This window comes from Leuciscus leuciscus, assembly GCF_965113295.1.
Source record: "Leuciscus leuciscus genome assembly, chromosome: 18".
Taxonomy (NCBI): domain Eukaryota; kingdom Metazoa; phylum Chordata; class Actinopteri; order Cypriniformes; family Leuciscidae; genus Leuciscus; species Leuciscus leuciscus.
The window spans coordinates 25,729,379-25,754,128 of NC_138742.1; the positions used below are offsets into that span (position 1 = coordinate 25,729,379).

General features: G+C 39.3%; 1 protein-coding gene and 1 long non-coding RNA gene across 2 annotated transcripts; one reads left to right on the forward strand and one right to left on the reverse strand.

The window, feature by feature from the left end:
- Window positions 1-443: 443 nt before the first annotated feature.
- rbm38 (RNA binding motif protein 38) lies at window positions 444-24,523 on the reverse strand. Its single transcript, XM_082145258.1, has 4 exons — window positions 23,936-24,523; window positions 18,774-18,897; window positions 12,879-12,933; window positions 444-2,340 (listed from the first exon to the last, which is right to left on the reverse strand). Exons 1-4 carry the CDS (start codon window positions 24,143-24,145, stop codon window positions 2,031-2,033), a joined length of 699 nt encoding a protein of 232 aa, XP_082001384.1. The 5' UTR covers window positions 24,146-24,523; the 3' UTR covers window positions 444-2,030.
- Window positions 2,347-11,693, forward strand: LOC309480695. The gene is made up of 2 exons (XR_014199729.1): window positions 2,347-4,173; window positions 5,953-11,693. It is a non-coding gene; the product is annotated as an uncharacterized lncRNA (long non-coding RNA).
- Window positions 24,524-24,750: the final 227 nt, after the last annotated feature.

The following is a 24,750-nucleotide window of genomic DNA, read 5'->3' on the forward strand; positions in this document are numbered from 1 at the left end:
TTTGGTCTGGCTGGAGGACTGTTTGTGAAGACGTTTACAGGTGCTCATTTGGATTGAGGTCTGAGGCCTCATGCATAAAACTTCCTGTAGTTTCCATAGTGATAGTTTGCCTACTCACAAAAATATATAAAGCCCTAATGCCCTCCATTCCCTTCATTTGCATAGGTTTGTTTGCATGTCCATGAACTCTTGGATTCACTCCAGCTCTTCCGTTGAAGCAGCCATGAATGGATATTAAACTGGTTATTCATCGTAAGCACATGTACACTTCTGTGTTTCTCAGGAAGATCCAAAGAAGAGAAACAAACTCAACTGACAAGTTGAGGAACAGATATAATTATATAACCATATGAATGAAAATGAATCATTAGTAATGCATCGTCTAAAAGTGGAACAGTGAAGCCAACCGTACGTAACCGTCAAAATAACCACATCAATGAAGCTCAGTTTTTGTAAATGACTTTATTACTTGTTTTGCATGTTCTGGTCTTATGGCTTTCACTGTAAGGTATTTTCATATTTTGAGTTTGTTGTTGCAGGGTAGATTAATGACAACACTGTTCTTGTGAAAACAAACAGATTGTCTTGGCAATATATCGTCTTGCGCTGTCCAAAAGTCCTCTCAAACCAAGACTTTTCCCATGTTTTCCTGCATGTTCCTGCTGGCATTTTGTCCTGTAGTGTCATTTGTGGAGCGATACCAATGGCAACCACTGACATTTTGTCACAATACTCTTTCTTTTGTCTTTTCAGCAGATGTAGATATTGACCAAAACACAGTCTAAAAAGCATGACGTATAAGACAGGATTAGAATATGATTAATACTCAATGTTTTAATGTCTATTTCCGCATGATTATTCGCAGGCGAGCTACAGCGCATCTTGCATCCGTGTTACTGAATGCTGGATTAATGTTAACAATCTAAGTGGAGCTACTTAAGATTGCGTTGAATCTTGAAAGAGGAACTACAGGAGGTGAAGAGACCTTTGACAGAGGCGATAGACGGCGATAAGCAGGTTTACAAATCCTATGCAGTGCTACATTTCTAGAAAAGTTATCTATTCTTGGAAAAAGTCTGGTTAAAAAATTCACATGTTTTTGCTCAGGGAGAGGGAAGCACATTTGTGTCATAAGAACAGCTATATAAAAGAAAAATGGATAAGTCTCTAAGGCTTTGTGCTGAATAGATCTTCCTGCATATATGCACAACATACAACCTAAAAAAAACCTGTCATTCGTTTACGCAGTATACTGAATATACACACTACCATTCAGAAGTTTGGATTAAGTATGTTTCTTGTTTTTAAAGAAATTCATACTTTTATTCAGCAAGGATGCATTAAATTGACCAAAAGTGATAGTAAAAACATTTATAACGTCAGAAAAGTTCAAATTAATGTTGTTCTTTTGAAATTTCTATTCATCAAAGTATCACATTTCCACACAAACATCAAGCACAACTGTTTACAACATTGATAATAGTAATAAATGTTTCTTGAGCATCAAATCCTCATAATAGAATGATTTCTGAAGGATCGTTTGACTCTAAAGACTGGAGTAAAGATGCTGAAAATTCAGCTTTGATCACAGGAATAAATGACATTTTACAATATATTCAAATTTTTGACAATACACTTTTAAATTGTAATAATCCAAAAATGTAAATAAATGCAGCCTTGGTGAGCATAAGAGACTTCTTTCAAAAACGTCGAAAAAAAAAAGCCTTCTGCTCCCAAACTTTTGAGCGGTAGTGTGTGTATAACCTGTCGTTTCCTATCATTCCCTGAATCCATCTGAATCGCAATCTAATATTGGTTCTGCAACAATCTTCTACCAATAATGACATAATAATTAATCATAAGAAAAAGTCCATAAACTGAAGGATAATTAAAAGCAGATAAACTTGAAGCCCTTTGTATGCGACCCCAGTCACAGGCTGATGATGTCACAGTTCCCTGTCCCATAATGATGATGATGATGATGTTCTAGTGCAATTTCAGCATTACCCGGTCGGTCCTTGTGGCCTGTCCTAAAGGCGGTCGGTGTGGAGCTGATGAGGAGGGATCTGGATGAAGGCTGCGGTCGGGGCGCCTCCGACGGACAGCGGGGTGGAGGAGGCGGAGGACGGCCCGGGGGTCCCCGGCGGGTACATGTAGCTCAGGAAGCCTGGCGAGGGGGCGTAGGGATACTGCTCGAAGGCTGAGGAGGCGTACTGGCTGTAGGCAGTGCTGAAGTCAAGGTAAGGAGTCGTGGTGGAGGAGGAGGAGGAGGTGACCTGTCCCGGCAGAACCAGACTGGGTTGCAGGAAGGCCTGAGGGTAAACATATGGCTGGCTGAGTCTGCAAACAGAAACACAGAGAGAGTGTTAACTATTTAACTAGGGCTGCGTGACTTATCGAAATCACGAAGGCTGTGATATGCGCTGTGTGTTTCAGAGTGTGTTCACAGCTCATGATCCACCAGTTTGCAGTGTCTCAGAGTGGCTCGATTCACAGTAAATGCTGCTCATCACGAACTCCATCTGCATCTGCTCCGACTCTTGGCGATATACTATATAGTATATAGTTACTCAATGACAAATAAAATATGGACTTCCATATAGTGAACTTTTACAAAACAAAAACAAAAGATGTTTTATACTTTAGTTAGCACTTTTAAAACATTTATATTTTAATGATTTAATGACTTGCCCATGAGTAAGTTGTTTTTAACTCTTTCCCCAGTCCATGTTTTCACTGTTATACGGTAAGGGGCGCTAGTGCACATCTTCTAAAAGAGTACAGAATCTCCAAACAGCATATAAGTTCAAAACTGCCAAACTTTACTGAATGAAACGTCGACCCAGGACGAGCTACAGGTCTGTGAAGCTTTGGGGGTGTTGATGGACTCGATCTACTCCATCTGTGTTTTGATCATCGTTCTGAATCCCATCCAGTCGTAGCCTTCAACAAAAACGTGATTTTCTCAGCTTTTTTGTCAAAATGTTGCTTTTTTAATGAAAATAACCCACATTCAAAAAAATAATGCATGAAGCTAGAATAATACGCTTCTCTGTGCAGTTGCTAACATTTCTTATCAATGTGGAAAACCGTTGTGTAGCTTAACATTTTTTTGTGGAAACCGTGATGCATTTCTTTTAATGATTATTTTAATAATATGATGTACAAAAGAACAGCATTTATTTGAAAAAGAAATCTTTTGCAACATTATAATTGTATTTACCATCACGTTTGATCAATTTAATTTCTTTAAAAATAGATTACTGTCCCCAAACGTCGTGCCAACTGACCTCATTAAAGTTTCTTATAAGTTTCTGCCTGATGATATCATGGCCAGAGAGAGAGAGAGAGAGAGAGAGAGAGAGAGAGAGAGAGAGAGAGAGAGAGAGAGAGAGACCAGAGGCTGATACCCACAGCGCAGGCAATGCTAACACCATACCCATAAAACACCCTCAAAAGCAAAGAGGAACCCAGAGGGGTCGCAGAGACAGCTCGAAATATAGAAAACACAAAACCGCCAACATCATCATACACACTCACACATCTGCAGCAGCATACACTTCCTTTCGTACACGCGCATACACACATCTGCAGTGTCATTCGTTGCCGTCCAGGGCTGAAGGATGATTTATAGGGACTGACAGTGGCTTTGTGGAGTAGGCAAATCAACTGAGTCTGCCGTCCTTACTGACCCTATTCATCCTAGCAAATGCTAATTCAGACAGGGAAATAGAGGGATGGAGAGAGACAAGGAAGAGGAGAGGGAGAAACACAGAGAGAGAGACAAGGCAAAATAAAGAAGACCAAAGTTGACAAGGGTGTGAGGACTGACGAAGTAGGGCAAACCCATTGCAGCAAATTAGCTGGAAATGAGTGTGTCTTTAGCTCTTCCAAAAACTATTGTGCTGCTAGCATAGACAGCTGCCTAATCTTTATCTGACCTTATTAGGTCTTTATAAATGAGCTGATTAAAAGAGGTGTGAAATGTACTCAATCTATTTTTTAAATGTTCAATTTTTTTATCTTATTGTGAAAGATTCAACCATGCATGTTCATTTTTTTTTTACCTTGTAATTTTCATTTAAAATATAATAACTCCATGTTCTGTTGAAATGACAGACTTCTCTCTGGTGACGTATGCCAGACTTCTCCAATCACTCATCCTGCTTAAAGGTGCCATGTGTAAAAATTGAGGTAAAAATATCCAAAAAATGAGCTACACGCATCAAAAGAATGAGAAGAAATAAGGGCGATGATGTCATTAAAAAAATGTCAAGTTATAGTGCTGCAGAGATATCAACCTTAATTAGCATTAGCATTAATAGCCACGGCCCGACAGGTGTCGTAATACCAGTTTCGGCCATGGGAGGCGGTATGCGGGCAACATAACCACCAGCCAACCTGCAATACACGAATAACTCGCACGGCTTGTGGGCGTACTTGAACCTGATGTCAATCGTGTGGAAAGTACAGCCCACTACTTCATTGCTCGTGACCGCTCGTCACAGTCCGGGCTCGAAAGCGCGGGGGACGGTGAGTGAACTGCAGCGCATAGCCCTGTTTTACAACGTTCAGCACCCATTCTGACACGCCCGGGATCGCTTCCCATGCTTTCGCACGCATAGCTAGGGGCAGAATGGTCTCCGTGTTCTGACCGCCGCACTGCGCGGGTTCGAGAAACTGAAACGGAGGTATCAACGCGGCGCGCGCGCCCTCGTTGTCTGAATATTGCTGCTCGCTGACGACAGCAGCCGGCTGTTTCACATTCAATGACTCGGTCGCTAAGGACGGAGAACAATTTGTGGCGCGAACAGGTCATTTGTAGCCTACTGTATCTTTCAACAGTGTTCGTGTTTTTTTTACTATAGTAGAGATGATCGGTTCACGTGCGCTGTCTGATGTTGACCAATGATGTTGACAGAATGCTGTCTGTCAAATTAATTTAATTCAAACAATGTGTATATACAACTCAAAATGTAATATGAACAAAACGAATATGAACATATTCACTGGTAAAGGTGAAGGGGAGTAGCTTGAAGATGTCATGTTTCAAAATCACTTGACATCACCCAACGTTCCTCTGGAGGCAAAACGTCCTCTATTAGGCTTCGGCTATGGCTCTAGGATTGTTGTGAAGGTAGGGGCGGAGCATAGAGACTATGCCGTTTCTCGCATAGACAGTATAAGAAATGGACAGAGTCATCTCATTGGAACTCAATTGAGGCAAGTGAAGCCCATTTTCAGCGATTTTTTAGGACTTCCGTTCCTGACGCGCAGACTCAAACCGAGCTTGACGACGTAGATGTGACGTGAGCAACCCGTCTGTCTTCTAGTGGCTGTGGCATGAGAAATCTGAATCATTCCCTTCCGAATCTTGCAGAGACGGAGAGCGTGAGTAGGAGGTGTCCATGAGCTACGAGCAGGAGAAACTTTTGCTAGGTATTCTGATTAATTATTTTGTCATTTTGCCTCCACGTCTCCCCGATTGCCCGCGAGCTTCTCCCCCCGTCAATACGGTAATCTCTCTACTGTGCGACAGAGAGTCGTGTGGTTATGACGCAATCGTTAGCCTACTTTTACAAAAACTGTTTTTACGGGGCCATAACGTAAGCTACAAGGTAATGGAGCATTTTATACATTGTCGTGTTTCTTTAGAAATAAATAATGGACAAATGGAGTCTTCAAACGCCTCAGATGTAAAGTTATTCGCTGTCAAAGTGACGCCAAAATGAATGGGAGTCAATGGGATGCTAACAGAAGGTGAAGTTCTGCTACAAGATGGTGGCACGCGGCCGGCTTCAACTTCCGGTCGACTTCCTTCCCGCTTGGTTTCTCGTCTGTTACTCTAGATTAGACCAATTCACTTTATGGAGGTATACTGCCCCCATCTGGTATGGAATGTGGAGTATGACTTGATTTTTTTGCCAGACAATCCACATGGCACCTTTAAAGGCCCTGATATACTCACTTTTTGTTCTTCGGCAGTCTCGCAGTTTTGTGTGTAACACATTTCAAGTAACTCGAGCTACGTAATCAGATTACTTTTTTTTCAAGTAACTTGTAAAGTAATATATTTATTGCAAATAAGTAACGCAAGTTACTGTGCTTCCCCATGTATTGACTGACAGATCTCCTGTCCTCATGTTGAGAGAAATCGTTAGTAAGTGCAGAGCTGTTGTGTGCGCTGTGTGTGAAAACATGATGCTATTGTAGTTCTGGACTAAATGTGAGAATTTACTCATCTCACTTCACAAAAACTGATTCAGTATTCCTCAACATGAATAAAAACAGTGAAATGTAAACTCAGAATATTATACAAATCTGTAATAATTAAATGTTAAATTACACAAATATACTTTATGTACTTAATCTCACTTTATTAACCAATGTTGTTATGGTTGATCCAAGCAAACATCACATTTGTGTTTCGCTTTCTTTGTTTTTATTGCTGAAGTAAGAGTGTTGAACTTTCTTCATCTGTGATCAAACTTTGTAAAGGAACGATCAGTTAGTTTCCCGATTTTGCTTGAAGTGTATTATGACCTTAAAGGGATAGCTCACCCAAAAAAGAAAATTCTGTCATTAATTTCTCACTACCACTTTCAAGCCCCAGAAAGGTAGTAAAGACATCATTAAAGTAATCCACGTGACTCCAGTGGTTTAACCTCAGATTTATGAAGCGAAGCAAGTGCTTTGCTTGAGCAAAAAACGAGAGCAGACCTTGTTGCGGGAACACGAGTTGGAGATTAACATTTTGTAAATGAAGTGGTAAGAAAAGTTTCCCCACAAACAAAGCACTCGCGTCGCTTCATAAAATTAAGGTTGAACCACTTGAGTCACGTGGATTACTTTAATGATGTCTTTACTACCTTTCTGGGGCTTGAAAGTGGTAGTTGTGAAGGCTGTCAATGGAGGAGATTTCATCAAAAAGATCTTCATTTGTGTTCAGAAGATGAACGAAGGTCTTACGGGTATGGAACGACATGAGGGTGAGAAATGAATGACAGAATTTTTATTTTTGGGTGAACTATCCCTTTAAACCTGCTCAGTCTTAAAATCTACCACAAGCTCATGTTCAGATCTGCCTCCATCCAATAAAACAATGAAACAAGACCCCATTCTACATTATTTTGCGTATTTGAAAACGCTGTGATAAGGCTAATTCAGTACATTTTAGTAGGTTTGAGTATTTATCTGTAATTTATTTTGGTGGTTCTGTTGATATGGGGATGCAGGAAGCCTTTTTAAAAATGCCTGTGCATGAAAGCGACAAAGAACAGAAGCACAAAGAGAAATGAAAAGAAGCAACATGGAAGGGAGAGCAAATTATGACGACAAAGAGGAAGGACGAATGATCTTGTTTGCCCAGAGCAGAATATCACTTTTAGCAGCCGCAGCTGTTGGGTGGGGGCAAGACAAGGAGAGACAGAGAGACACAGGGGCTTTTAAAGGTCATGTCTTACCAGGCAAACACTGAAACAAACTGTGGAATCACTAAATTACTGACAAATTAGTGAAGGGGGCAATTTGGGCGAGGGCCACCCGTGTCCCGTCGCTCTTACTAATGCAGCACTGCTAAAATATGGCATTAATATGCATAATTTGCTAAATAAATAGTATTTATATCTTTCTATCTAGAAAATGGATTAAAATATATGTTTTTGGAAAGAAATTAATACTTTTATTCATCAGGGAGGCATTAAACTGATTAAAAGTGTCAGAAAAGACATTTATAATGTCACAAAAGATTTATATTTCAAATAAATGCTGTTCTTTTGAACACTATTCATCATAGAATCCAGAAAATGTATGTTGGTTTCTACATAAAAATATTAAGCAGCACAACTGTTTTCAACATTGATAATAGTAATAATAATACTACATGTTTCTTGAGCATTAAATCATCATATTAGAATGATTTCTGAAGGATCATGTGACACTGAAGACTGGAGAAATGATGCTGAAAATTCAGCTTTGATCACAGGAATAAATTACATTTTAAAATACTATATTAAAATATTACAATAGAAAACAGCTATTTTAAATTGTGATAATATTTCACAGTATTATTATTATATTTACTATATTTAATCAAATAAATGCAGCCTTGGTGAGCCTAGACTTCTTTCACAAACATTTTAAAAACATCTTACAGACCACAAACTTTTGAATGGTTGTGTATGATTAAGTGAAAAGTGAATGTTGCCCCAAAAAATGATAAAGGTCAAATGTCAGTGAATGTATCATGCTCTGTCCCAATTTGGCTACTTTAACCACACCCTAAAAGTATGAACTCTTTTGTGAAGAAAGAGTTTTGAGTGTGTATCACAAGAGTAGACAAGCTTTGGGACATACTACTTCGTCATACAATTGCATTTTTAAAGCTGCCGTCGGCAAAAAATTTTTGATCATATTCAGTGTAATCGACACTATAATCCGACAGAACAACATAAATAAGGTGGTTTTAGAAAAAACCCCGAGCTTCTAACTCCACCTGGAGCGTGTTATTTGTTTTGCAAAAATCCAGCGCTCCCGCTTCATCAGGTCCAATCAGCGCAGGGGGGTGTGAGATCTGACTGTCAATCACAGGTCGTGCACACGCCACAGATCCCCCCTCACTCGCGCACGTTAATATCACATGCACACGCCACGCCTGAAGTTCGCCTGGAGATTGCATGAAGCGTGATGGCGGAGAGAAAATCTACTAACAAGCTTCCAATTCCTCGGTTATTGCTATCTATGGATAGATTAGCCAGGGCAGCCTACCTCCGAGTCCATGGTGTTGATCGATGCTGAAGAGACGGACGCGTTCACAGAAAATCAGGTACACACGCACAGTGACGCACTGACGAGCACGACCTCGATGGGAGGGTGCTCGCTGGTAGTGGGGAGGGGCATGAGAGTTGTAAACATTCAAAATTTTGGCTAATCGACCCAATCTGCCAGACTTGCCGACGGCAGCTTTAAAGCAACACCAAAGCACTTTTCCTCTGCGGTCCCCCTACAGGTTGGAAGCGGAATTGTCCATTACCACTGTCGTAAATAATTTAACCTACCGCAGCCTACCGTCACACACACGCATGCTGTTTATCCAGCACCGGCTTTGGAAATAACGATGTCCACAGATGAGCTAGAGTATGTTGCATGATTTTATGAAAGTATGATGTATTGCAACATCAGAAACGGCTATTTTTTATATAGGCTCCACCTATCGGCTATAGTAACGCTTGCCGTAAAGCAAGTCAAATTTGTAGTTTCTTATGTCTCATTCGAACTACAGATCCACTACCCGATCTGGCAAACTTGCATAGTGCGGTTATAGCGGATAGAGGGCCGCAAAGCGAATGCAGAAGTGCCGTTCACCCTGTTACGAGTTGATGAACCACTGAAACGATTTTGGAAACATTATTTTAAAGTACAAAATAATCTTTGGTGTTCCTTTGACAGACGCTCTGTCGTTATATGTATCCTGTCACTGGCCTGTCAATCACATTTAACGTCTTCCACTTTTAATTTAACTTAATTTCCTACCATATAGGAAATTTCCATCCTACAGCCTAAGTCCCTCCCCTTCCGGTGGACCACCATTATTTCGGAAAAATATTGTATGGTAGTCAATGGCGAGAGACAACAAATATTTTGATCTCGTTTGAATTGTGCCCTGAATTATACATATGATGTTTGTCAATTTAAAAAAATACATTTTAAAGTCAAAAAAGTCGCAGTTTGATGTAAAACTGTTGAGGTATAAGACTGTGAAAATACGTAATTACAAAGACTACAAACCCAAACGGCGCACATGTGACGTCATACCTTTTCTCTCAATGAATGAAGCTAACTTTACTGAAGCTAACGTCTGTCATTGTTTCTATAGTCTTACGTTATAATCGTAACGTTACGCCGTCATGCCTGAGTGTTTTGTACCAGACTGCACACATACGTACATAGTGCGAGACAAGAGATGTAGTTCATTGAGCGATTTTCACATAAAACGAAATGTTACTCTTCTGTTTTATGACAAACTGCGACTTTCTTGACTTTCATAATTATCTTTTATATTGACAATTCAGAGCACAATTCAAACGAGATCAAAATATTTGTTGTCTCTCGCCATTGACTACCATACAATATTTTTCCGAAATAAGGTCCCATGAGCCGGAAGCAGAGGGGAGGGACTTAGGCTCTCTATTGGAGAGAAGAGCAAGAGTTGATCTGACAGGTTAAATGTTGATTATTAGTCACTCAAAACCCTTTAACCTCTCTACTTAACCATCGACCGCGCACATCCGCCATGTTTGTAGTTTTTTAAATACGTTTTACTCATGTTTGTAGTTCTGAACCGAATCCTCCTCCAAAGCACAATGTGTTGTGGGCAATATTATCCATTAAACTGTCCACGGATCCACATATCGATACATATCGAAATAGTAGACAATCCGGGGACCTCGCATACTCTTTTCAACATACTTTGTTTTTGGAAATACTTATTTTAATCTCACATACTATTTAGCTTGGAAAGTATGGACATGGGACGCAGGATAAGACTTGGAGCACATGACAAGCCAAAGGTGTAAGAGAGACGTGTGTGTATGTGTGTCTCAGATGCTCAAGTGGTTTGATCCTCATTGTGCTAGTTCAGCAGAGCTCCCTAAACCTGCAGACCTCCCACAATGCTGTGTGTTTGCCAACACCCAACCCCCAACCACAGGGGGTTTGTTAGCAGCACCCTCCACTTCCGTAATCCCCATCTCTAGCACCCTGCCAAAGCCTGCAACCTCAGGACAACCCCAACACCAACACCCTATTCCCCAGACCAAAAACTCCCTCTACTGCCAGCCAACAGATGGCGAGAGTGCCAACCCAGCCATGCACAACTCACTAACTAAGCTAACCGAGTAGTGATGATAACCCAGTGCACGTCTCAAACCTGACAATGGATGCTTTGTTCAGAGCAAATACTCATCAAACATCATCAGACAATCTCATTAGTTACCTTAAAGATATAGTTAAAAAATTAAAATTCATCATTTACTCGTTTTTTTTGTTGTATTTTTCCATTCATTTCTCCAATAGAAATGAATGGGACAAATGGGATTTAAAACAAAAGTTTTCCTTTAAGCGTTATAAGCCATGGAACAACTTGAGGGTAAGTAAATGATGACAGTATTTTCTTTTTTTTTGGGTGAACTGTCCCTTTAACTCACAATGCAAACAGACCCACAACGGGTACAAGACACCTGTTCAAACCAAAGGCTAACCCTTAAACAGTGAGTTTAAAGAGAGACCCCCACAGATATGGACAAGACCCTCGACTTTAGCATAAAAAGACAAATAGGCTACACTATGTACACACACTGTTTAAATACGGCACACACTCCTCTTCTGAGTGCTAAATCTCGCTCTGTACACACAGAGGTTGGTTATTTACAAGAGTTACAACTTCATTCCCATCTGAAAAATTCAGGTAGTGATTGAATTGTATTTGCATTTAATTTTACGACTGATACAAGAAACATTGACTGTCTGTTTACACATAACAATAGTCCAGGTGTTTTTTTGACACAGTGACTAAATACTTCTTATACTGCAACAATAAGAAACATACACTATCGTTCAAAAGTTTGTGAAGGAAGTTTCTTATGCTCACCGAGGCTGCATTTATTTGATCAAAAATACGGTAAAAATAGAAGTAATTTATTCCTGTGATCAAAGCTGAATTTTCAGCATCATTACTCCAGTCTTCAGCGTCACATGATCCTTCAGAAATCATTATCAATGTTGAAAACAGTTGTGCTGCTTCATATTTTTGATGAAACAGTGATACATTTTTTTCAGGATTTTACACTTTAATGAATAAAAAGAACAACATTTATCTGAAATACAAATCTTTTATAACATTATAAACGTCTTTACTGTCACTTTTGATCAGTTCAATGTGTCCTTGCTGAATAAAAGTATTAATTTCTTTAAATCCTACTGACCCCAAACATTTACACGATATAGATCCTTATCATTACTAGTGTTATTGTTATTATTTGTATGCTATATTTTCTATAGAAGTTACTAATTTTATGCAGCTCTTTCTATCCAGAGATAGCCGTCAAGCTCCAAAAAGCACAAAAAAGTAAAAAACATAAAAGTAAAAAAAAGTGTCACTAGGAGTAGGTCATTTTTGTGTAGAAAAAACAAAATCTTGCAGGTTTGGAATGACATGAGTAAATAATGACATTATTTTAAAATGTACTTAGATGTAAAAATATGATTCAGATGTTTGTGAGAAGTGTGGGTGGGATAGGTAACAAGAAAGATGTGTATAGCTAGAGAGAAAGACAAAGAAAGAGAGATGAAGGTTTGTTTTGCATAACACCTGGCTGGTTAGCAGACTTGAGGCAGGTGGTGACCTAACTGACAGACAAACAGGTCAAACAGGATAGGGAAGAGAGACCGAGAGCTGAGAGAGCAAAAGAAAGAGAAACACTGACAGAAAGAAACCAAGAGGGAAACACAGAAACGGGAACAGCTTAAAAAGTGAGAAACCCAGACAGTGTCACTGACAGTATGCGATAGAATTTGGAAGAAAGAGAGAGAGATGAAAATAAACCGCAGAGAGAAAAGCAGCCGACACTGTAAACACATGACAAATGGTGCACTGACGTTCACAGCTCATGTCCTGAGATCTGAGGTTTACAGGGAGTCAGACAAGCTGAAACGGGATATATGAGCAGAAGAAGCCAGATTAGGAGTAACTGACAGTTTTGGGCTAAATCAAACTGCGGTTTTGACAGGACTATTTCTGAGGGGTCAGGCTAGGATTTCATGTTATTTATGCAGAGACCTCCCTCAAGCCTGACATTAGCAAAGTGAGAAGAAATGCTTACCCATACTGCCTCTGGATCAGGGCTGGATGAACCTGCTGTACTCCAGAAGAGTATCCTGTGACAACAACAGAAAAACAACACATTCAACGACCAGTGTCTTGACAGTTAAAGCGACTATTCATCAAAAAATCATGACAAGTTCAATGTCACCCCAAACTGTAGGACTTTCTATATTTAGTGGAACTGGTCTAGTGAAAAAAAGCTGTTTTGGACCCCATTTACATTTACAAAATATCAGCTTTTTCAGTACAACGATGGTTTATAGTCAGTCAAGATCCATCTTTCCTTAAACTGCTGATTTTTTTAATCAGATTTAGTGGGTTTTTGGGTCCTTTTTGGATTCTGTTGGACAGAAAATAAGTGAAGATTCTTCAAAATCCCCTTTTTGTGTTTCACTGATAAACAGCACACAAGGTTTGGAAAGGTGAGTAAATAATTTACTTTTTTGAGATAACTATTCCTTTAAGGCCCTGACACACCAAGCCGACAGACGGCCAAAGTCGGGCAGTTGTTGAGTGTCGGCCGGCCCAGTTGGTCATCGTCGAGGGTATTTTTGGGCCGATTGAGCATTTTAAATCTGCGTTGGCGACGTCGGTGATTGGCTCTGATTGGCTGTTCAGTTTAGCGAACGAGTAATAACGAATAACGAATAAAAGCGAAAGTGATGAAAGCGAGTAAAGAAGTCAAGACGCTACAGATCGAAGGCTGTTATAATTTTACATCATGTGACCCTGGACCACAAAACCAGTCAAATGGGTCAATTTTTTGAAATTGAGATTTATACATCATCTGAAAGCTGAATAAATAAGATTTCCATTGATTGGCTTGTTAGGATAGGGCAATATTTGGCCGAGATACAACTATTTGAAAATCTGGAATCTGAGGGTGCAAAAAATCGAAACAATGAGAAAAACGCCTTTAAAGTTGTCCATTTATGTGCGCGATTGTGCTGCATTCACTAACAAAAATAAATGTTTTATATATTTACGGTAGGAAATTTACAAAATATCTTCATGGAACATGATCTTTACTTAATATCCTAATGATTTTTGGCATAAAAGAAAAATCGATAATTTTGATCCATAGAATGTATTGTTGGCTATTGCCACAAATATACCCGTGTGACTTATGACTGGTTTTGTGATCCAGGGTCACATATCATCTGAGCATTTCAATATTTAGCATAACAACATGAGCCGTCTGGAATGAAGAAAATCAGCATGACTGATATTCAAAATGGCGCTTTCTTAACGGTTTGTAAATCTGCAGTGCTAGTTTTGGTGTGTTACGGCCTTTACAGGAATGTTCCAGATTTGAAACTAAGCTCTTTCATGGCATACTGTCGATTACAGAAAATACTTCCACCTCATTCTTCAGTTTGTATAAATGAACAAACATGGTTTGTAGAGTAAAGCACTTATAATGGAGGTTTATGGGACAGGACATTGCAAGGCATGTTAAATACACACTTAAAAAAACAAAACAAAAAAAACATAGCCATAAGACCTAATCATTGTTCGTGTTAACATGAAGTTAATAATATTGAAGTTAATCTCAAAATATGTCATGAACACATATGTCATGAAGGACACCAGAAAGGGGCTGTTATGAAAAACATAACCAGAGATTAATCTGCCTTCAACAGTCTCCCACCTCTAGAGAGAAGATTTAGTCAACTCTGCAGCTGAAATAATAACTCACCTGAATATAATGAGACTGATATTTTATCTCCGCACTGGCAGATTAGTTTTACTGTTTGGCCGATAAGTGTCAGAAACAGGACTTTTATTTTGACAGCGCCAGAGCACAGACATACAAGAGCTCACTTTCTGCATCTTTATTAGTTTACTTTCTTTAATACTTACGTCTTATAAATTATAAGACATTATTACATGGCTTGGTTGAATTCTAATGTAGAATGCGGTCTGTTATTTCTTGATAACCGCTGCTATGGCTGGTTCAGATTACAAGATTTTTTTTGTCTGTTACGATAGTCACTGTGTCAGATTACACGATTTTGACTCCTAAAAATCTTGTCATGTCGTGGACAAGAAACATGTCAGACTACACGTTGTTTTCCGACCAGTCATTGCGAGCCGTCTCACACACTCATTCACTCGCACATATACACACACGCTCACTCACATAGCCTACACGCACACACACTTTCTCTCTCTCTCTCTCTCTCTCTCTCTCTCTCTCTCACACACACACTCACTCTCACTCACGCTCACTCACTCGCACATACACACTCACATACACGCACTCTCTCTCGCTCTCGCTCTCTCTCTCTCACACACACACACACACACACACACACACATGCTCTCTCACTCACACACACTCACTCTCGCGCACACACACAGTCACACACACTCGCTCACTCACTCACTCGCGAACACACACTCTCACTCACTCTCCCTCACTCACTCGCGCGCCGTCGTCGTGGAGGACGTTAAACAATTAGCTGCTAAACATGCTAGTCTTTCTGTCGTGATGTCGTGAAGCATCGCAGACGCGACGTAGGTTGTCGTCCACTATGACACACTATACGAGATGAAACTATCGAATCTTGCGTCACGAGTCACGACGCCCGTTGTCGTTTGCGAATCCCCACGACACCCTACGTCAAACGGATCGTGCCAAAATCGGGCTAAAATCGTGTAATCGGAACCAGGCATAACACACCGTTGCCATGAAAAACAGAGCGTTGCTATGGACGCAGGATTCTAACCGTAGAGACGGAACGGACTATTTTCTTTAGCGGAAGCAATACAATCGTTTTTAAATCAATAAACTCCTTTTTAAATCAATATTTTGTGTCAAATTATTAATTTATTTGGTAGGTAGCCATGTAATAAGCGGTATAATGTAGAGCGAGGCGGTTGTTATAGCGAATTAAGCATTAAATACATTTCAGTGCAGCATGTGTTACTTTAAACTACATGATATCATATATATCTGCCATCGGCCACCCTACTCTCTAAGATATCAGCATTGGCCATGAAAAAACAACAACATTGTTTGACCATTAATAAATACTATAACAAAAATACAAGCTGCATATTTCTGCTTTAAACCCCTCTGAATGTCTTGCCCCATAGACTCGCACTGTAAGTCCATTACTGTACACATGCTTGTTATGTTTAAGTCACTGTGTCGATAGAGCTTCACATCTTGAACCCACAACACTAAAGACATCTTGGCAGTGAATTAAGGTTAATGTTTGTTAAATACAAGAAATTGAATGGAATTAATTCACTATCCTCATTCATTGTCCAATTTTTGACTTGCCCTGTATTTGATATTCATGATGCATGTTTATAATTCTGCGTCCTCCACAAACACACACTCCTTAGGCTTTAATTGGCACTCATTCTCTCCATTCACTCAATATGCACTTTTGTTTTTTTCTTTCTGTTTTTCCTCTCCTCCTGTCTGCACGCTCTCATGAAGTCGCTCATGTGAAAAACTCCAGGCTGTCTGTTCTCCAGCGTAACAGTGTATCTGCCCGGACACAGATCAGAAACATCTCTCGCCTGGATGCCCATTCAACACACACACACACACACACACACACACACACACACACACACACACACACACACACACACACACACACACACACACACACACACACACACACACACACACAGACACAGCTCAACAGCCTCTTCACACAGCACTGCAGCACTTGCATATAAACACACTGTAGCCTTTACACAAACCTTATGGTGAACATAATTCAACTTGTGTTTCTCTATGTCCATTAAACATGGGCCAATGACTTGACTTACATTTTGTGTCTGGATTGATATTATTAAAAAATACATTAAAATTGCAATCCACAGAGAACATGGCTTGAATATACCTTTCTTATGATGATTTCTTATGCATGTTTTTAACTCTTTCCCCATCAGCGTTTTCCAACAAGCATCAGCATTTTTGATCATCTTCACAAAACTTTCATGGCACTGATAATATTTGTTTTGCATGAATATCTGAACATACAATATATCAAAAGAAAGAACAGAGCCTCTACTCAAAAAATACATTTCATTAGGTAACGTTAGACAGTTTTGACTTAAATGCTGTTTATTGTCTGATGATCGCATTAGCTTACATGTGCGTAAGCAATGCTTCTATATCACTTGTTTCTGCTTCTTCTTCACTTGTTTTTGGATCCGGAGATTCTCTCAGAAGATGTGTAATAGCGCCCCCTACCGTACAACAGCGAAAACATGGATTGCCGAAAAATTCTATCTGAATTGTCGAGGTGGTGCAAAAGGCTTTGGCACCAGTAGCTTGGCATACGTTTTGAAAATAATTGGTAAAGCAGATTTGTTTTTGTAATAATTTTTATAATGAAAAAAAAAAAATTGGTCAAAACAAAGTATACTCAACATAAGAGTTGAATAAAACGTAAACAATTAAAAAGCGTTTCCTTTAAAGGTGCTGTATGTAACTTTTTCACTCTACTAAAGCATAAGAATACCATAATATGTTTGCATATATTGAGGAAACATGCTGAGTTCACATACTCGTTTCTCTGTATATGATTCTACAGCCAGTTATTTTACTTTGAAATGTGTGTTTCCAGGCTGGAATGTTTGTTTTTGTTTTGGTTCGTTTCCAATTTGCCAATTTTCATTGTCCATAGCGCTTGTTCCTGTTGCATGTGCTCAAACTGGCAACCCGTGTGAGCGTCCAGTCTGAGGAGCAGGCGGCGGGAGAAACGATGATCTACGATATTTTGAATTGGTACTGCAGTACCTATTTCGACCACTAGTTGTCATTCTTACAGACTGCACCTTTAAATAGAAGCAAAGCTGAAATAAAATAAAATATAAATATTAGAGGAAAAAATGTAACTTAAAGAACGTAACCAAAATGTTAAGTATTATCATTGACCTTTATACAAAAAAAGTGCATGAACAATGTTTCCCAGAATAACATATTAGTCTGAAAAGAAAAGGAAAAAACCGGTACGTGACAACGGTTGCAACGGCAGAGCGAGAGACCGAGCGATACAGGACTGCCGTTTCAGACATGTTGGGATGAGAACAAGAGCAGAGGCCCAAATATCCTCTGTTCCTGTGTGAATACAGTGTGTTAGGACAGGTGTATGTGCTTTAAGTTCTCTTGACAATACCTTTCCTCTTTTCAGACATATTAGCCACAGAGAAATGCAAAGTTGGAGGTTAAACGTACAGATAGACATGCTGAGTTAAACATATCACTTTCTGCCAACATGTTCACACATATGCATAGATGCAAATGTAGGATGGCAGTAAGTTCTCGACAGGCTTATCCCGTCAAACAAACTGTTAAAATAAGTGTGAGTTTGAGTTTGTGTGAATCTGCTTGTGTGTGTGTGTGTGTGTGTGTGTGTGTGTGTGTGTGTGTGTGTGTGTGTATAGTATATTTGTGCAGAGTAAAAACACCATCATAATACTGAGGGCATGTTATGATGAAAACATACATCAGAGTCAACAGGAAAAAGCTGCAACAATTTCTCTACCGTATAAGGGAAGAACAACTTCAAACAACTTTAGAATTCATTTCTTAAAGGGGAAGTGTATCATTTCTTACACAGCAGAATAGAATAAATCACTTTCAAAGCAGTGAAATGTTCATTAAAAATCCCAACCAGCCCAACATGGCAACACTGTCTCAGCCAATGGTGTGAGTTTGGGGCAGACTTATCTGTTTGACAGACCAATGGCAGAGAGGGGGAGGGTTTGGAAAACCAGTTTGAAATTGTTTTTGCATTATTGTGATGCATAAATAACACCGCTCACCTTTAAAAGTGACAGGACAATTATAGTTAACTAGAGTATTTAAAAGATAAGTACCGTAATTTGAAGAAGTTTAAGGCTTATGTCTGGTGTTTACCTGTCAGTGGGCTGCGTGGTTTGGCCCCGATGTACGCCAGGTTGACATTAGCTTTGCGGCCATCAATAATAGGGTTGGGATCTTTACAAGCTCTCTCAGCTGCACTTTTATCTATCATCGTGACCTGAAAAAGAAAAGAGAAATTTAAAATACAGGTTTATTAGGGGTGTAACGATACCCTCATGTCATGATTCGATACATATCACGATACTGAACTCACGATACGATATTATTGCGATACTCCAAGACATATGATTAAAGGTTAACAAAAAATGTACTGTTGATTAACATGCTAAATTTGGTATTACATTGTGGGTGTAAATGAATAGGCTTGGACTTGGGGCTGAAACCCAATGCACAGGACAGTGGTGACACCAGAATATATAATTATTTTAGACTAATATGTTTGCACTCTTTCACTGACTAGATATATTTAAAATGTAGGCCACTTTTTACTAGTAACATCAGACATTTGACATTATCAGGACCCACAAATATTCCCCCACTGCATTATTATACATTATTTTCAACATTATATATAGTAGATTAATGTAGTACTGACACTAAAACTCTGAAAACTTTTCTCACACAGTAATTTTTATTTTGGGTGAACTACACACAATATATATTGTCACTATCCACAATACATATTGTTGCATTTTTGTATTGCGATATATTGTTACACCCCTAAAGTTTATGAATGAGTGCAATTTATTGGCCGTGCTATTTGATTTGATATTTAAAGGAGTCATATCATACATTTTTCCTCTTTTTTTGTCATTAACGTTCTTTTTTCCTAATATTTAATCATTCTTTGACCGTTTTCTGAGCTTTAGAATTACTCAATCCATTTTTGGTGACTGTGCCTTTAAGAAACACATCCTTCACATGTGAAATCAGTAACAGCACCAAGCAATTATCATGTCTGTTATGTTCAATATATTAGTTTCATTTAACAATTAGATTTTGCAGTTTAATCTCCATAAATCCATTTTTGAACTAGAGAGGAAATGTTGCGTTCTTAAATGTTTTAAAAGATTAAACTCTTTTATTTCAAAAGATCAAGGCCGATTTGAGTCCTCTTTTGAGTTTTCTTGCACTTGAATGGACAAAAAACACTCAAAATTATGTCAAAATGCCTGTTTTTGGCAAACATTTTTTTACTTTGATGTCTGCGCAGCGCACCTGAGGAGATCATCGGATGGGTGTCAGATCCGGGTCACGTGCATTAGCTCTTAAAGTGACAGCAGCATAATAAACCATGCCATTAATGTTCATCAAAGAACAAAAGAAAAGTAGAAAATCACTCACTGCTCTTTACTGAATAACCTTTGCAGCTTTAATAATGATTAATATATATTGAATATGTTTTTGGAAATGAAAAAAAGAAATGTAATTATTTTGCATATATTGTTTTTATTTTCCATTGTCTCACTATGTTATTTCTTCCTAAATTTATAAACCCACTTATAAACCCTCATAAATTCAGCCCAAATAGCCTTAATAACATCTTATGTCATCCTTAAACTTTAATAAGAAGTATGCTTAAGCTATAAGTATTATAAGTATTATGATAAAGGAATACTTATTGTAACAGTGAAACATGCATTGTCCTTTAAGCTGCTTTGAAACAATATGTCTGTGTTGTGAAAAGAGCTACAAATAAACTTTAACCGAATTAAAAGAAAGAATAACCTCTTTGAGATGATTTCACTATATGCAAAAATAAACTGACATGATTTACCAATATTGAGTCCAATGCAGTTCATCTTATCAGCCGATCAAAAATACTGTATATTGCTGTCTATTTTTTATTGGCTCTTATAAACCACATTTAACTCTTTGCTGAATTCATCTTAAAAGTACAAGCATGTTATTAATACCAAGTCAGTTTGCCTAAGTAGAAACTGTCTATGGGTGTTTTAGTGAGGCGGTTGAGCAGCCTCAACTGCTGACTTGTTTTCACAGCTCGAGTCTCTGTGACAAATGCTCTTCCAGCAGGCTGCAATATTAGGTTTGAGCTGCCACACACACACACACACACACACACACACACACACACACACACACACACACACACACACACACACGCCCCACCCTGTGGAGACCCAGTGGCAGCTGTGTTCCCCAGGGCTGGTGGAACTAGAAATACAGCCAGAGCAGTAGCGGAGCGGTTAGGAAGAGAATTCGTGGGATCTGGTTTCTGTCAGGTAAACACCAGAGTGTACGCTTCATTTCTGTAGTGCCCTTGTGTGGAGAGCGTCTCAGACTGAACACGAACAAAACAAGCACACACACACACTCATAGCTGCCACCATGTTATTATCTCAGTAGTCACAAAACGCGGCTAGCAAATGAGGCGACAAGCCTCAGTGAGCGTGTTGGGAAAACATTAGGGTTGTGTTGTAATCTTCTGGGAACTCTTCTGGTAACCCTCCCTCGTTTTTTCCTTATTCCAGAATACAGCTTTTAAAGACGAGGCCTCCCACACAGGGAGTGTATCAGCCAGCATATTAAAGACTATCATTCAAGACAAAGCCACCAGATATTTGTCGCTCACTCTCATATTGTCTCTTTATTTCCTTCCCTTTCTCACACCCTTGGTTTATCTAATGTGCATGTTTACACCTTTGCAGATGACGTGCCAAAAAAAAAAAAAAAAAGCATGAAGTGAAACTGTGCGGCCTTATCTGTGCTTTCCAACTGCTTTTGAAGGCAAACCACGATACAGTTCTGTGCCAGTGAACACAAGACGCTAGTAGAGAAACGGAGAAAGAGATCTATATGAGCGAAACTCACGAAACCCGTGCAGATCATATTTCACCCCCCAAAAAACAAAAGAAAAAAATTAAGAAATTACATTGTACTTTTATCAAATGTAGAAGACAGGTCCAAAAAGGCTTTTGCATCATATTAAAAAAATGTTTTAAAAAATTTAAAAGAAAAAAAACTTGTTCTAATCACTTTAATGTAAAACATTTAGATAATTATATTTTTTAAATAAAATAATACAATTTGCATCCTAGTAGAGTTTTTTGTGCTGATTTTAATGTTGATGTAAAAGTATTAAACAAGTTGATGTCTTAATGTAATTTGATTACGTACCAAGGTGTTTATTTAAGATATTCCATATCAAACCATGCATTGCATTACTTTATAATATTACATTGCATGGTATGTTATACCATCATGGTATTATATTACACCCAATAACATCAATTTACCATGTTACTGCCATAAGAAATTTTTAAAGGTCCATTGAAGTCCCTTTAAATGCGTAGCGTTATTCAATGTGTTGATGTCATTTCCACTGAAACAGGAAGACAGGGCGGGGCATATCGAACAGCTCCTCCCCTTTTTAAAAATAGCCAATAGTGTTTCGTTTAAATATCACAGCTTGGGCAGAGCCGTTGAGCTCTGTAAAGCCGCAGTTTCCTCCTAATCTCTAACCGATCCGCTCTGTGCTTATCGTGTCTCTGGACCGAGGCTGCGGTGGTTTGCGGGGTGAAACCAAACTTCATTCGCCCCAATGGAAAGCATATTTACACTATCTAAATCGTTTCCCTTATATAGTGCACTATATGCCATTCACTTTAGTAAATGTGTGAACAAGTGACAGATAACAGCCCAGCTTCAGCGTCTATTTATAATGTAGGGGGCGGAGCTTTAGATTCTCGAAAGAGTTTGATTGGATAGTAAATCTGATGAGAAGCTGAAGTGCAGAGTGATGTCATCAAAATCACTGACCCATATTGGAAGAAGTGAGACTGTAAGAATGCGTATATCTTCTAAATGCAAATTTTGTGATTGTTTTTGAGCACACTAGCTTATAGATAACTGTAAGACTAACATATTCACACTAAAAGCCAAACAACTTAAATTTTGGTTTCATGGGGACTTTAAGGCTCGCATATATGCAAAGAGATACAGTAAAAGAAAATAATGCAATGACAGGGAAAGCCACTCATTTGATGTTATAAATGCAGTCAGATGTGCTTGGCTGAACAAACGGTCATTAGGGCCTTTCCTCAGGGCCCCTCATAATAACCTCCATATTAAGTGAGCAGAGGTTGGCTTTGCAGCATATCACAGCAGATAAACCCTTGGACCGGACTATGCTTTCCACTTACAAAGCTTAAAAGAAGTATTTGAAAGGGGCCACTTGACAGAAATCTGAGACCCTGCTCTCAAACTTCATCCAGGAGGCTAAGAAGATAATTGATGACATGCTTTTTTAGAAATAATCCACTTATGGTCCCACATGTGACTCTCAACATCACACCCACACACACACACACTTGTGGAGCAATGCAATGTAAGAACATATTGTGCCCCCGAAAAGCTCTCAATATCTAAGGATTACATTTTAAGATCCTTCAGCACCAAATCGGACTAGGTGGAAAAACATTTAGGCCTATTAAAAAGGGCTCATTCTAAGCCTACAAATCATCATTTGTTACTAGGATATGCTTCACGGCAATTTAGAGCCATGTTGGAGCTCAAACACGCTGTTCATTAGGCTGCTGATGGAGTTTATACTGTAGATCTACGCTGGCTTTTGTTTCATCAGAACTGTAACAAAAGACATGCGCCAACGGCACGCGACGGTTGCACTGTCACCTAGAGACCGCACGCGCACCAGCGACACGTTCTAGTGAAGTTAATACAGTTCGGTGAATCGGTTCTTTTGGACAGTTCATTTCAAAGAGCCGGTTAAAATAACGCATTCAGCGATTCTTTAATGTTATAACATGGTCCGTTTTTTTTTTTTTTTTATGAAATGTAGCAATTGAAAGCAACTCTATTTTGTAGTGTGTTGATAAAAAGCTCACTTCTTGGTTGTCTACGTTGAACAATCCGACTCTAAAGAACAATTGATTCAAGAATCGGTCCACAACAACCGCTCAAGCACAACTGCGGTCCACAACCGCTCAAAGTCGCGTTTATTCCAATCAAATGTGCTTTATAAATTTCCACGACAATACATAACACGGCCAATATAGTGCACATAGCCTAGTTAAACGTTGCGCAGTGTAAAATTTGAACGGACTGAGTAAAACCCAACAAAGACAAAGTGTTGTTCTTCGCGTTAATTTGACAAGCTGTTGAGAGTTAGCTATAGACTTACAGCTACAACAACTGATATAATTATTTGTACTTACAAAGCCATATCCTCTGGATTTCCCCGTTTGTCGGTCCGTTATTACCACGGCTTCATCGATGTCGCCGAAAGTCTCGAAGTATTTGCGGAGCGACGCGTCCGTGGTGTGATACGGCAGACCGCCGACGAAGATCTTGGTGAAAGTCGTGTCTTTCTGAATACTGGGATACATCGTTTCCAACGTCCCATTCACGAACTGATGTAAAAGCATCGGGGCGCGAAATTCAGTGCAGTGTAGATACGAAACGCGCGGGTTATAAATAAATATAAATAAACATAAATAACGAGCGCTTCTTCTGCTACTCTAGCAATGTTCGCGAAGGCAGCGAGGTAGATAATAGTCCTTTGGCTTGGAAAAAACAACTGTGGCTCCCGTTGCTCTCCGTCATGTGCCAAACTACTTCACTAGTCCATGAGCGGAGAAACAATGAGGACTGGCGGGCGGCAGGTGACTGACGGACTGACGCTCGCTCGCTCGTTCGCGCCGCTCATCTACAGTAACACACACTCACACACACCTTCCTGCCTCCACATCCAATGCGATGCTAGTCGAGCACCCCTCCTATTCCTGACGCTCACAGACCCTTCCTCTGCCTCACCTTGTTTCTAAACTGCACCTGCCTTTGTTCTGAGCCTCTGCAGAAACTGTGGCTTTGAGTCTTCCGTGTGGTTTTGATGACTGACTACTGTATTCTCTATACTTGAGTTTGCAATGAATATTAGGGATTTTGTTGTTTTTTACAGCCTGGTGCATTAGTATTTCTTTATGCAATTGCCAACACAACATATTTATCCATTGAGATACCCATGTAATGA

Bases quoted from the DNA above. Each gene is read 5' to 3' on its own strand.
- rbm38 (XM_082145258.1), bottom strand. From the start codon at position 24,145: ATGCTTTTACATCAGTTCGTGAATGGGACGTTGGAAACGATGTATCCC. The intron at 18,898-23,935 runs GTAAGTACAAAT...TTTCTTTTTCAG, and splicing joins AATCCAGAGGATATGGCTTT to GTCACGATGATAGATAAAAG. The intron at 12,934-18,773 runs GTAAACACCAGA...TTGTTGTCACAG, and splicing joins ACCACGCAGCCCACTGACAG to GATACTCTTCTGGAGTACAG.